At 41.9% G+C, this 13,691-nt stretch overlaps 1 protein-coding gene across 10 annotated transcripts in view; it reads left to right on the top strand.

Annotated features, from left to right (window-relative positions):
- Window positions 1-13,691, top strand: part of LOC307015163 (SRC kinase signaling inhibitor 1-like) — a 95,027-nt gene that overhangs the window by 4,742 nt on the left and 76,594 nt on the right. For 4 of the 10 annotated variants that reach the window (XM_079643607.1, XM_079643613.1, XM_079643612.1 and 1 more), the window contains exon 1: window positions 1,840-2,938. The exons of 2 other annotated variants lie outside the window; for them this stretch is intronic. In XM_079643607.1, coding sequence (XP_079499733.1) covers window positions 2,866-2,938 — 73 coding nt within the window. In that variant the 5' untranslated portion in view covers window positions 1,840-2,865. Of the gene's footprint in view, window positions 1-1,159; window positions 1,562-1,838; window positions 2,939-13,691 lie in introns of those variants that run through there. 4 more of the 10 variants (XM_079643608.1, XM_079643609.1, XM_079643610.1 and 1 more) reach the window with 2 other exon arrangements.

The raw sequence follows: 13,691 nt of genomic DNA, 5'->3' as shown, positions 1-13,691 counted from the left end.
ATAAGTATATCAATTGTCCAAAGAGGTTGTATTCTACAGTTTGCCTGAATGTAATCATTGCGTAGGTGTGTAGTTTATTTATGGCATCCTGTTGGATTTGATGTCACCTGAACAGGATATCGCACGCTCACTGCTTGATAGCGCACTAAGGCCCGTTTACGCCGGTTGTGAAACAACATCGTTATGGGGAAATGCAAGTTTGCGTCCAAATGGTTGGAAGATTAGGAGGAAGGACAATCAATACTGTATATAGTCAATGTGAGGTAAAATGTGTCGCCAATGTAACCGGTTAAAACTCAACTCAAGTGGCGATGAGGTCTTAAAATGTATGGAAAGGGTCTTAAAAAAGACAAATTACATTTGACTTCAGGATTCCTGCATATACCCAGGTATTGTACATGACTGATTTCAGTGTGGTTTTTTCACAGTTGATTTTCAAAGGCTTTTTGAATAGCTGACATAACGCTGGGTTCTGCCCTTATTCTCAAGTGTGATTGTTGTGAAGTGAAGGTGATAGTCGCCCGGATTAAGAGGGATCATTTGTTCTTGCGAACAAACATCCAGCAGTGCAGATCCACAGGCCACAGAGATGCTGAGGTCGCCCTCATGTGACGTCCTTCTCGTCACCCTCACCTGCCACTGCGCGCTGGTTGCCATGCCAATACATTACAGCCTCGCCTGGGGCCCAGCGCAGCTTCATCATTAGCTGCTGTTGTCACTAGGGTATATTCAAGTGTACGCTCTTGTCTCTCACTTCCACTCTCTCTCTCCCCACCACCCTCCTCCCCCATCCTCCCCCATGGTACAGTAGACACTTGAAGCATTTCTCCACCCACCCTGCTAGCTCAGCTGCTGAGCCCCACACAGGACCATTCGTGTCCCTGGACTCCCCTTTATTACCATATCATGAGATGTGCCCGAGGCGTGTAGCAATGCAGCGTGCCGCCGCCTGTGTCTTTAAGAGAGAGAGGGAGAAAATATAATGTGTAATGGAGAGGAAATAAGGCATAGAGTGAGCAAGTGAGACTGAGTGGGTGAGAGTGTGAATTTATGGGAAAGATTTTTGCTTAATTCTTAGCTGCATGCTGAGCATCCTTGCACCGGCATGCAAGGACCATACAGCTGAAGAATACGCCCCTCTCTCTCTCTCTCTCTCTCTCTCTCTCTCTCTCTCTCACTCACACACTCTCGCACACACACCCAGGCTCTCCCACTCAACCTCTCCCTCACACACACACACGTGCTCGCAGTCACACACGCGCAGTGCTGTCAGGAGCGCCGCTGCTGGACCACAGCCATCTCGCAAAAAGGAGGTTCCAGTTGAGGCAAAAGAGAACGCCAGAGTGAGACAAAGGGAAGGAGGACGGCAGAAGGAGAGGAGCGAATAGGAGCGCGGGGACCGGCAAAAGGAAGGAGAGACCCGGCGCTTTGTGAAGAACAGAAAACGAGGGACAGGAGGAGGGAGGAGGAGAGAGGAAAAAAAGAGGAGGGGGAACAGGAAACGCGATCACTTTCAGCTGCAGCGGTCCGTGTCGCAGCATGGGCAATGCACCATCCCAAGGCATGTCAAAAATCTCCTTGCTTACTTGTACAGCAGGTATCCGTTTGGTTCTGCGTGTTGTGCTTCCCAACCAGCCGGCTGTCCTCCTGTTACACTCTGTGAGCAGGGGATGGGGGGGTTGGGCTGAGGGGCTCTTGGAGCGCAGAATCGCTTCAGGAGAGGGATGCTGAAAGGTAGCATTGGTTAATGGGTAGAAGGTTAGGAATGAGGCTCATGGGGAAAAGAGGCTTGCATTTATGTTGAATACAAGCTGGGAACACTGGGTGGAGGCACCAAGAAATGGGAGGGGGCTGGTGAAAAGCAGAAAAACCATCAGTGGAGCAGCTGGAGCTGGTGGGTGTGAAGTGTGTGTGAGGAAGGTGAATAGTAAGAGCGATTATTGTTGTGTGTGTAGCTGAGTGCAACGTGTGATTGTGCCTTCCTGTGTGTGTGTGTGTGTGTGTGTGTGTGTGTTGGAGTGGTGGCTGTCAACCACATGGAAGATCTCTTTGAAGTGAAGTGCTCCAAGGTGTGTGTGAAAGACTATAAGATGGAGAAAAAAAAGATAAACACACAAATAAAAGAAATGGCGGATGTAATGATCACTTAATAAGGGGACTGTGCTGTTTGAGTGAATGGGGGATGGTATTGTAAACGGATGATCGGGTGGGTCAATTTCTTCATGTAATGCTCCCGCTATTCCCTTCAGACCTCTCTCTGCTGAGCCTTTACATCTCTCTATTTCACTGTCTTTTACAAACCCTTTGGTACAAATACCATTTACATGTCTAAAAATGCTGTTCCTTAAATAAACTAAAGCAGAAGGCGTTTCTTGGTGAGCAGCAGGGGTGTTTGCTTCTAGTTATATCTGCACTATATTCCTGAATGCAGTTTCCTTTCATAATTGAATTCATGGTAATTCGGGAAAAGGGAGTGTGAATGTAGATACAAACATAAAAAAGAGTGCCATTGGAATGGGGGTTACACTAGGAAAGAATTGGGGAGAATATAGTGGAGGCATGTTGAAACACTCCTGGGATTTAAAGGCATATCCTAATCTGACAGACAAAAGACAAAACAATTCCACTATTAATATTCTTAGAAAGAAATGAAGAGAAAGGGGGTACACACTCCGAGAGAGGGTCACAGCTGTGGGAATTCATTGATCAACAGTCATTCGCTCTATCTCTGCATTCCCCCTCACCTACAGTATTTCCCCCTCCTCTCTTCATCCCCTCCTCCTCTTCATCCCTTGCTTGCCTCTCACCCAGGGACAGTCTGTTAGCTAGTGTGGAGAAGTGGACCGAGACTAGAAAACAGAGGATATGAAAGAAGGTGAAAGAATGAAAGGAAGTTTGAAAGAACGAAAGACAAAAAAAGGGTTGGCTCGTTTGATAGGTAAGTTGCTGTGCTGATGTCTGTCAGCAACATCCTTCTTTTGAAAAGTGTTGAGTTCCTAAATGAGGCCATTATTCGGATGATTGCAAGGGGCTCAACAGTGGAATAGTAAACGGCTGTTTGTTTGGTCAGCTTCATCTCCGATGTGTTTGGTGTAGAAGAATATTGATTCCCGAAACTATTCTGTTCAGTTTTTCAGCTTTAGAGTTTTGCCTGATGACCTTTGGAAGGTTTCTCTAAATTGATGTTTGAATTCTCTTGTCAGATTATGTGAATGCAGAAGAAAATGTTTTGAGGCTCAGTTGAAAGCAGACTCGACCTGTAGACATTATAACTTTTTCACAAGCCAGATGTCTGTGTGTCAAATGGGTTTGTTTTGCTTTATCACTGTAAAGCTTGTCCTTGGAGTTCTGTCGGTAGATACTGAGCTACGGGTGTCTTTTCCCTCCGAAAACAGACCGTTAGTTGGCTGATTCTAAAAGCAATAGTGTATTTTCCAAAAAGCACAATAGTTTTTACTAAAACTTAGGACTTCTCAATTAATCGCAATTATGATTTTGGCTTGCAACGATTCTGAAAACAACATAATCGACATAAAAAGATTATTTATTTTTTTACATTTTATTGGTTTTTCAGTTGAATTATACTTAAAGTCCAGGGTAATCAAGTGTTAAAAACATACTGTTCACATTTTATTTTTCAATAAATGGATGTTTTCAAAGTAAATGGATAATCGTTTTTAATAATCGTGATATCAATTATTGACCCAAATAATCGAGATTATGATTTTTGCCATAATCGAGCAGCCAAAGATGTTTAGCTGTTTAGACCTGCATTATTTTGGATTTCCATTGCTCTAGTTGGCAATTGATAGGTCCTAATTTACCTTAATTCAGCCAAAAACCACCGGCACAAACCATGCTAATGATTAGTCCGTGCAACACCTCAAGTGAGCCAGACAGATCAGGCATAGCTTTGCCAAGTTTGCCAGTAGAGAAGTAGACCTTTAACATTTGGTACACACCATTTAACCATCATTGCAGAAAATAGAAGCGTCTTTATAAGCCCATTAGAGTAGTAGTTCACACTGCCAGGCTAAACCATGAAGAATAGATTAAGCAGAGTCGAGCCTTAAGCCCAGTATTAGGCTGCCGCAGAGCTAATGCTTGTCACCATTGTGCAGAGACGGCAGATCCTGGTAACTCTGTGGCTCCATGGTATACCTAGTATGTTGAGCTCAGGTTTATGTCAACACACATGTCTGTCTATTAGCTGATTCTCTACAGTGAGAGTGTGACTGGGAGGGGCCGCAGCGACTAAGATACTGCATGTTAAAGTGATGTTATACTGTGGGGAAGAAGAGGACTGGCAAAGACAGAAACATGGTGTGGGTGTAGAAGAATTGTGATGAAGAATAGGATGTGTTTGTATGGTACCATGTTGTTTTTTCTGCATATAAATCCGGTTACATTCAAACTCAAAGAAAGTATCCTGTATTTTCTCTGATGGGTTTGAGTTTGAGGATTTAGGCTTGACAATTGCACAGATGGATAAACTGTAGGAGTGCAAATGAAAGGATAAACCTTTGTAGACTTTGGTGAGTGAGTTCAGTCATTTTCCTGACATTTAGTGCCAAACTGATGGAAGTTATGCAAAACAGCAGATAAGTGATTCCTTCAAATGATAATATCTTTTGTTTTAAAACCGGTTGTGCTCTGACGGTCTGTTTACCATCTTTCATTTCAGAGGACAATACTGAAAGCAACTGACAATTGGACTGTGCAAGGACAAAACCTCAATTTGACTGTCAGAACCTTTTGCTGAAATCTATTTAATTAAGGATCAGATCACAAGTAATAAGAGTTTTTTTGTTAGAAATGTTTGCCTATTGTTGAATCCACATTTGATCAAAGCTTTTCCCCATCTGTTATTGACAGCAACATGCAGTCATCTGTAGAGCTCGGTGTGTTTGTGGAATCATTGTTTTCTCCTTATGCACCTGCTTATTCCCTAGTTCTATGCCAAACAAAGCCCCATGCATGCCGCCTTGTGATTGGCTGATGATGATGCAATGTTTTATGGCAGAAGAGCTGCATGTTTTGAGGGCATTTCCGAAGTAATTGACCCTGCTGGGAATAGCCATACAAGAGTTGTACGGATGCTCAAGTAGATCTGCTAAGCAAAATATTAACATGATATACAGACCCGCATTCTGTGGCACAACATCTCGTGCAATAAAGAGGGCTGAGCACATAATGATGGGAAGATGCCAGACTTCCCTTTGCAAACCAGCAAGCCGGTCCTTATGCTAGGTTTGCTTCATGCAGTGTCCTTGTCACAGCAAGTGGTAAATGCACCAGGGCTTTAGCTCACTCTCATATGTGCACTTATATGCATTTGTGCAAATATGTGCTTAGTGTACAGAGAACCAATTCAATATATACAAGAAGTAAGGCGTGCTTTGATTTGTGTGTGATAACATGACCACTACAGAGCTGGGAGTATCTTTACATATCACTCTAGGTTCTTTACTCTTTCACAGTTTAGGGATCCTTAATGTGAATGAGGGTTGCGAGCCAAAAATCAAACGCATCGTAAATGCTTTGTGCTTTTACTCCAGGCCCAGGGTTAGCGGTCTGTATGATGACCCTTTTACGTCTGCAGTGTTAATCACACTAGTTGGCTCTCAAGGTCATTTATGATGCAAGACTTTAAATATCATTTTACACACGGCATCTATTGCACGTCTGTCCGTCCTGGGAGAGGGATCCCTCCTCTGTTGCTCTCCCTGAGGTTTCTCCCATGTTCCCCTTTAAACTTTGGGGTTTCTCTCTGGAAGTTTTTCCTTGTACGATGTGAGGGTCTAAGGACAGAGGGTGTCGTATTTTCTCATACTGATATTCTGAACAATCTGTGCTGTTGTATTAGCTGTAAAGTGTCTCTACTGTAGGCTATTTTTATTATATGTACAGCACTTTGGCTCGACCAAAGATCGTTTATAAATGTGCTATATAAATAAAACTTGATTTGATTTGATCACATCCATTAATGAAAAGTCCTTGTTTCCACTAAAACACTTCTGAAAATGTGAATAATGTGATCGGGGATCGGAGCCGATCACGTGATTTTCAAAAGATCGGAATCGGGAGGAAAAAATCGGGGATCGGGATGTTTTTTAAAAATTATTTTATAAAATATTTTAATTATTTTATTTAATGTTACAAAACAAAAAAGACCATGTTCACGTCTTAAAGTCATCATGAGGACTTAGTTTTGGTTTAAAATTACACAACATCATGTATGTGTTGCTTCTTTTGGGTTTGTTTTCATAGAGCTGGTTGCTTATTTCTCTCAAATCTGGCAACAGAGTGGGCAGGGCGCAGTGTCTAATAGTTAGTAAGCTAACAAGAGGCTACGTTCAGCTGGTGACTCGGGAGTCGGGACAGAGAAAATGTCAGGAGTTTGGAAGTATTATAAAATTGAAAGCGAAGGCAGTGTAACAGCCAGATGCAATGTTTGCATGGCGGAGGTTCCGCGTGGTGGAAAGAACAGAGCTACGTTCAACACGACCAATATAATACGCCACCTGAGAAACAAACACCAACAACAACACGACGAATACACAGCAGCCAACAACCGACACTTTCAGAGACTTTTAAAAGGAAAGAGAAACTGCCCCAGAACAGTGAAAAAGCCAAAAAAAGAACAGCCAAGGGAGCTGAATTCATCGCGTTGGATGACCAGCCGTTATCTGTTACCTTTTTTGTCTCTCAATGCATTGCATAAAGATCGGATCGGGAAAAATCGGTATCGGCAGATTGTCAAAATCAAATGATCGGAATCGGATCGGGAGCAAAAAAAGGGTTTTCGGGACATCCCTATCCATGTTAATTCTGTTTTTATGAAAGTCATGCATGTTAATAATATGGTAAGATTAGTAGAACCAGGTTTTAATCTCTCATAGAATGGAAATTAAAACCTCTTCTTGTTTCATTTACTTTAAAAGTAAAGATTTTAAGCAGTTACTCTTGCTAGGAACTATTCTAACCTTTTGCTGTGTAAAAGCGCACTGGCCACTCTAAAGAAGGTTTAGGTTATTTTATCCATCTAATATAGATCCAGTTTTATCTTTAGATAAAGAAAACCTGAATTCAGTAAAAATGTTCCTTTAGGCATTGTTATTCATCAGGTGTTTGACATGAGGGATTGCCTCATATTGAGCATTTTAGTTTCCCGGTTGAAAAATGTGTTCTGCCCACATGTAAACAATTTAACCTCCACCGAGTGAGTGGGTAGAGCTGAACATGTGATGCTAAAAGATGGAGATGCTCGGATAACATGAATAATTTATAAAACTGTCCTCCAGCGGCTGTCTCTCACAATCAGGTACAGTCACTTCCTGTCAGCTAGTAAAGATCGTATGTCAGCACACAAATCAAATCGGATGGTACAACCTTTAGTCAGCCTCCTCTTAAACAACTTAAGTGGCTGCAGCTGGGTGGTTACATTTCCAAAAGATGGCAGGAAGGCTTGTATCCTTGTAAAGCGATTGCAGTGTGGGTCCAGGGGAACAATATTAACTTCATTATCCTCTAGATTTCCCCTGCTCACATCACTGTAGTTAGTCCACAATGATCTGTGGAACAGTATTGCTTCCCCATTGTGCTCCTGCCTGTGAGTCATAAAAACAACTTGTCGTGTGTTAAAGTGCGTGTACTGAGACATAACAAAACAGACCCTAAATCAAAAGTAAGCTTTCTGCTGACTATAGCATTTGTGCTGCAGCAGGACAAATCCGAGAAAACGATCCACATTTGTAAGTGGTGTTGTATAACAAAACGCTACTCAAATAACACATCAATGCATATTAAGGATCCAAATTCAACGTTTGTATTTGTTGAGTTTTTGACAGTTTATTCGTCTGTTTAAAGTACGGAGTAATTGCAACACTTCCAGATGATATTTGAAGGCTGTTTTCTGCTTTATCGTCAATTGTGACAGTGCAGAGCAATTTGTATAAATCACGGACATAATAAGGTAAATATTCAAATTTGCTAGACGTAAGGTAGTTGTCAAGCTTCAGAACTTAATGTTGCTTGCAGTGATAGATTGTCGTTAATTTGTCCTTTTTAAAATCTTTCTAAATCAAAAATGAAATACTTTGCCAGTCTGTGTGCCTGATTAGATAATGACATTTTAATTTTGGTAAATTATAAAAGAGTTAAGCCTTTTCTCTCCTAGCCTGTGGCAATCAGCACAGGGATGATTAACCGCAGCGTGCTCAGTAGACTGTCAGAGTTTCACAATGCTAACATCGTACTCATTTATCTTCAACTTTTGAAACACGCTTGTGGCGGTTTTAAAATTGACTTGCAGCTCATTGAAGAGTGTTTGTGTGCATGCAACATTTGTTTACAGTTTATTTTAGTCTTGTAATTGAATTAACTCAGATTTTTCAAACATTATTTCATCAACCTTCTGAGTCAGTCCTGTTGTACAAACTGGAGAAACACAATCATTATCTCAATCATTTAGCTTAATCAATGCAAAAGGAATTGTTAGACGCTTTGAAAAATGCATTAAGAGTTTGAAACCACAAAGGGGAAGCAGCCTGCTATAGCCTGGTTTTGTAGAAAGGTAAACATCTGTCTGCAAGCACCTCTGAAACCCATTATGCCCAGAGTTGGTCTTCCTGAAGACTTTCCATATTTTCCCTGGGAGAGACTTATCTGGTGCAAGGTCAGACGCTGTTGTGTGCTGTACAGATTGTAAAACCCCCTGAGGCACATTTGTGGTATTTGGCTATGTAAATAAAATTGACTTGACTTGACAGGTCTACTCATTATGTCAAACCGTTTTACGGGAGTCCAGTCTTTAAACTAAACTTCAATAACTGGCTGCTGGCTCTGGCTACATTTGTATTTATATTGCTTATTTCTCAGAGCATATTAATCAACATCACTGTTAACATTCCAGAATTAGCCAAGAGGCTATAGTTGGCAGCCTAAAATCAAGAAACAACAAATATAAAAAATATTAAACAGACATAAGCAGAAAATAGACATAGGCAGCAGGTTCGCGGAGCTAGTTACAGTTTATCTTTGAACATTTGTACCGGACATACGTGAGACTGGTATACTGTACATTTTTCTAATTTCACTCTCAGCATGTAAAAGCATTTTGTTGCTTTAGCGATGTTTTTGATAGGTTGTTGTTGTTGTCCCTTAGCTACGTAACAGCAGCAATCTAAATGTTATGTTATTGCTTTCAATTTATGATACATCTTCTCTGCCAGATAATTGCGCAATCTTCACTTTCTTTATCTTCAGTCACCTACAGAGCCCAGCAAAGACTGAAAACATGAATACAATACCAGGCCAATAATAAGATTTCATTTTGTACATGCCCCTGGTTACATGAACAATTTAATGAAATCCAGTATGGACTGACACATATTCTACCTTAACAAATGATGTTGTAATGTGCTGTTTTAGTTGACACCGTCGGGCAACCTTTTTGATATGAAGTGCCATTTAAAAAAATTAATTGATCAGCGTGCCAACGATCGAGAATTATCACCGGGGGGGGGGGGGGGGGGGCGGTTGAGGAGCTTGATGCTCGTGAACTATCGGCAGGAGGGCGGGGGAGCCTCGCTGAGGGGAAGCAGTGTGCGGACCTGTCAGCGCAACTTACATGATACCGAATTTAACTCATTTAAATAATTGGTTTAAACGGCATAATAATAAGGACGATCGTCCGTTCTGTGATTTTCCAGAGCACACATGTTATGATATTAGGGTCATGCAGAGTGAGATGAGATCGCTGTCCCTTTAAGAGAGAGAGAAAGAGGGGTGTGGCTTGTGCATGTGTGTTTGTGGATGTTAGAGCGACAGTGAGGGAACGTGTGTATGTTTCTGGAAGTGAAACGAGGAAGCAGAAGAACAGCTAAATAAATGCAACGGCCTCCTAAGAAGAGCTCGCCTCTCTCCAGTCATTGAAGCTAAAGTGGGTTATTGAACCTGAAGCTTGTTGCTTCTGCCCTCCTCGACTACGGTCTGGGAGCCGACAGGAAAGTTCAACACACAGATGGCCAGTCCGCCCCTTTGTAGCAAATTATTTCGATGAGAAATGAGCTGATCGCCACTGGGCTTTCAACTAAATACACAGCCACGCAAAAACTGCGGCATTTGTACAGCTCCTTTTGGGTACTGCAATTAGTGAAGTGCTTTCCTCCGTGGTGAAACGATCAGCACTGCACCACGGAGGAAAGCGGCAGAAAGTCACCTGGAGATAAAGAGAGCGGGGCTGCGTTGCGTGCATGGCTTCCTTCTGCAGGTAACGGGGAGACGCGCTCTGGCGGCGGTCTCGTTCAGGATCCGAAAATACAATTTAAATATTTTTGCACACTTATTCCACTTATTCCTAGTGTGCCACTGGTTGCTGGCACGCGTGCCAGGGGTTGCCGACCCCTGCCGTAGGGTATTCATTTAATCATATGTTTATTTTGCAAGTTGTAGTAAGTGGTGTTGAAGGAGTAGACTACATTACTGTATAGTGAAACACAAACGATATTCTCTTCTCATATTTGCAAATGTGTGCAAAAAATCAGGAGCGTGTCATGATATTAATAGTGTCGTTTTAGGCTTGGTTTTGAGATAACAAAGGCTGCTCATCTGTGTGTTTGTTTTTGTCATTATGGAACAAAACACATTTCATTTCTTCGTGTAGACTTTAATAATTAGGCTGCGGAAAGAAATAAGAGACAAAGAATGAACATCATTTGAGTCATGAGTTCACTGACTACCTTCGTACATACTATATACTTTATATTAGTACGGGTAGAAACAGGTGGTTTCTCTTCTTGTGGAACAAAAAGGTCTAACACTTATACGAGCCTCACCGGGTGTTTTGTCAGACCTAAAATAGCAACTTGCATACACTTTTCTTAAAAAATTCAGAATAAATAGGGCACCCAGTGTCAGATACGTCTGCTTCCTCCCTGCACGGGACATCTGTAGTCTAAACATAGGAGATGCAGATCGTGTTGCCCCGTTCTCCCGCCCACGAGGATGTGTTTTGTTCCAGGGAGATGTTTTGTGGTTATAATCAAACATTCAAAGCCAGGTGAATGCTTAATATGGTTCATAGAGAGTTGAGGTGAATCACTTATATGGATATGTCAGCTCCTGAGTGTAGGTTGGAGTGCATCTTATCTTATGGAGCCTGATTCAGCTTTACATTTCAGATACCTCTGGGCTTAAAGACTGGCATCTGTATCTTCACAAAGGGGGCTGAAGTGTGAAGCAGCTGAGAAACAGTTCCCTAAAACTTCCTCAGAAGAAATAGATGGGGAGAGTTAGAGGATAAAAAGATGGGGATGTTAGTGAGGTACTGGAAGAAGCAGTAACAATGGTCTTTCTTCTCACTCAGATCGTTTCCTCCTACGTTCTCCTCCCATCACGTCTGATGTTCATTCCCAAGCTGCTCAGGCAGGAATACAAAGCAGGCAGCACAGACTCTGATTTTGGGCAGATTAGCCGCCTTCTGCTCATGACTGGCTCCAAATATCCCTCATCTCATTCCGGTTTGTGTCTCAATGGACTCCTTCGCCATCTTCCTCTATACCCTTCTTCTCTGGTGACACTCTACTTCCAGACTAAAGGTTGATTTATCAAACTGTAATGAGAGATTTAGAATCAATCTGTCTGCACTGCCTTGGGGATCATCTACAATTCTATTTCCATTTTTGCCCAAAGTCAAAATGTAAACCTCCATTGCATATACTGTCATTTTTTGGGTAGCCTTAATCTCCTAAATCATTCATTTATTTGAGTAAATCCTTGTGTGCTGCACTTCTTCATGCCATTGCAAGTCTCTGCAGTAAGAAGGGATAGGCTCTGCCACAACCTTCTGAATCAATTTTCATTTCCTCCTCATTTTCCCGACTAGGAGCTTCCCTTCCTAACAGGAAACCAATTCCCACGTTATCGCCCACTAATATACATGTAATGCATTATCCAGTAGTCCAGCCGAGCTGAAGAGATGGATTTTCTGTAACGCTGTGCACAAACATTGCATGTGAAATCCAAGGATGAGCCCAAACCCACTGCCATAAAGTATTAGAGCAGTGAGTATGAAAAGGTCAGCTCTGTTTTCCCCTGAGACGGACCTGCATGGTTCATCCGAAGCTGCCTGTGTTTTGCGTCTCCTGATCGATTAGCTGGGTGGCATCCATCTCCCCGGTCCGAAGCATTAATGGGAAACCAAGGGCTCCAACATAATGCGCGACATTGGCATTTTTGAAACATAGCCAGTGTGCAGCAGAAATACCCGACAGGCAGAAGAGATATGAACACCCTTCAGAGATCTTCTGAGATTATGGGCAGAGGAAGTATTGGCTTTCTGACTGTAGTGAGCAGTGGGTGAGAAAGGGAACGAGGGAGTAACATGGCTGACTGGATGTGTCTGGTTAATGTGCGAGGTGTTGTTTATGTTGGGGGTGCTAGTGAGTCACTTGATGGTCATATATTCAGCAGCAAGGAGTTGCCTGCTAATGTTTGACCTTGTTCAATAACTAGAGCTCTGTTGAGGAGTGCACACAGAGGTAATCACTGCCAGAGCCGGAGCTCGGTCTGTCGGTTGCAACAAGGAGGTTTGAAGGTTATCACGGTGTGGATGTGTTCTTCCTTTGGCTTTGGTTTCAGTTTTTTGGGTTTTTTACTACGTTATTTAGAGCTTTAGTCTCATTGGTAATTGATCCTCATTTTATCCCTTAGCCCTACCTTTCTAGTTTTGTCCAGCCAATAGTCTGAAGCACAACGTTATTCAATTTACAATACATTTTGAAAAGCTGCAACCAGAGAATATTTGGCAAAAATGTTTGATAAATGATTTAACAAAAGAAATGTCCCGCTCATTAGGTACAACTACCTGAAACACATTAAGTCTAATACTATAAATAAATTGTAAATTAAATGGTAAATTCTACCTTTTACAAACGTTATAATGTTACGTTTTAGAGAGTAATTTATTCAAATGTACAGACATTTAGCGACATGTAGTTATGCTTGGTGTTGTACTGTTTCATTATACTGTTTCTATTATTAAGTCTACCCTTATTGTTATGAGTTGTGTGGACACAATTAGAAACATATTGTGTTGTAATTTAACAGCACTATAACTGTAGCTTCTGAATAAACCATGAAGTGAAACTAAAAGGCAGAATGTGTTTTATTAGACTCAATTGGTTTTCAGTCCTAATGAACTGGAATGATAGGTTATATTCCAATGTTACCTAATCATTAATGCACGAAGAATCACATGTAGACATACAGGCACGTGCAATCTTTTGGCAATCAATGCATGCATGCACACAACTTGACTTGCACCTGATTATTAGAAAAGCACTCTCATCCATCAAGCCCAACATACCTCCCACAGTTACTAGGAAACAAGAGGCTCAGGGAGCTGGAGTCTGTGGAGGTGCAACCGGTAACGCGGCGAAGGGTGATGTGTGACAATAAGAAGTGAGGCTCTGGGGTTAAATTAGATATAAATGCTAGGTGCTGTAAACATTAAAAATCTCACTGTCTTCTACACTGACACCTTTGCATATGCTGCATTACACATTACCACATGCCTATAAGCTCACCCTCCTTCTCTTCCCCTGCTATTAAAACCCTTAAGAGTTCCTGGGGCCATTTTTCAGCCATTTGGGTTTTCATGTTCATGCCATTTTGGCTGTGTTGAATGA

The sequence above is a fragment of the Notothenia rossii genome (assembly GCF_949606895.1).
Source record: "Notothenia rossii genome assembly, chromosome: 8".
Lineage (NCBI taxonomy): Eukaryota > Metazoa > Chordata > Actinopteri > Perciformes > Nototheniidae > Notothenia > Notothenia rossii.
Note: the sequence above shows the minus strand (reverse complement) of the source record. Positions and strands in the feature narration are given on the sequence as shown.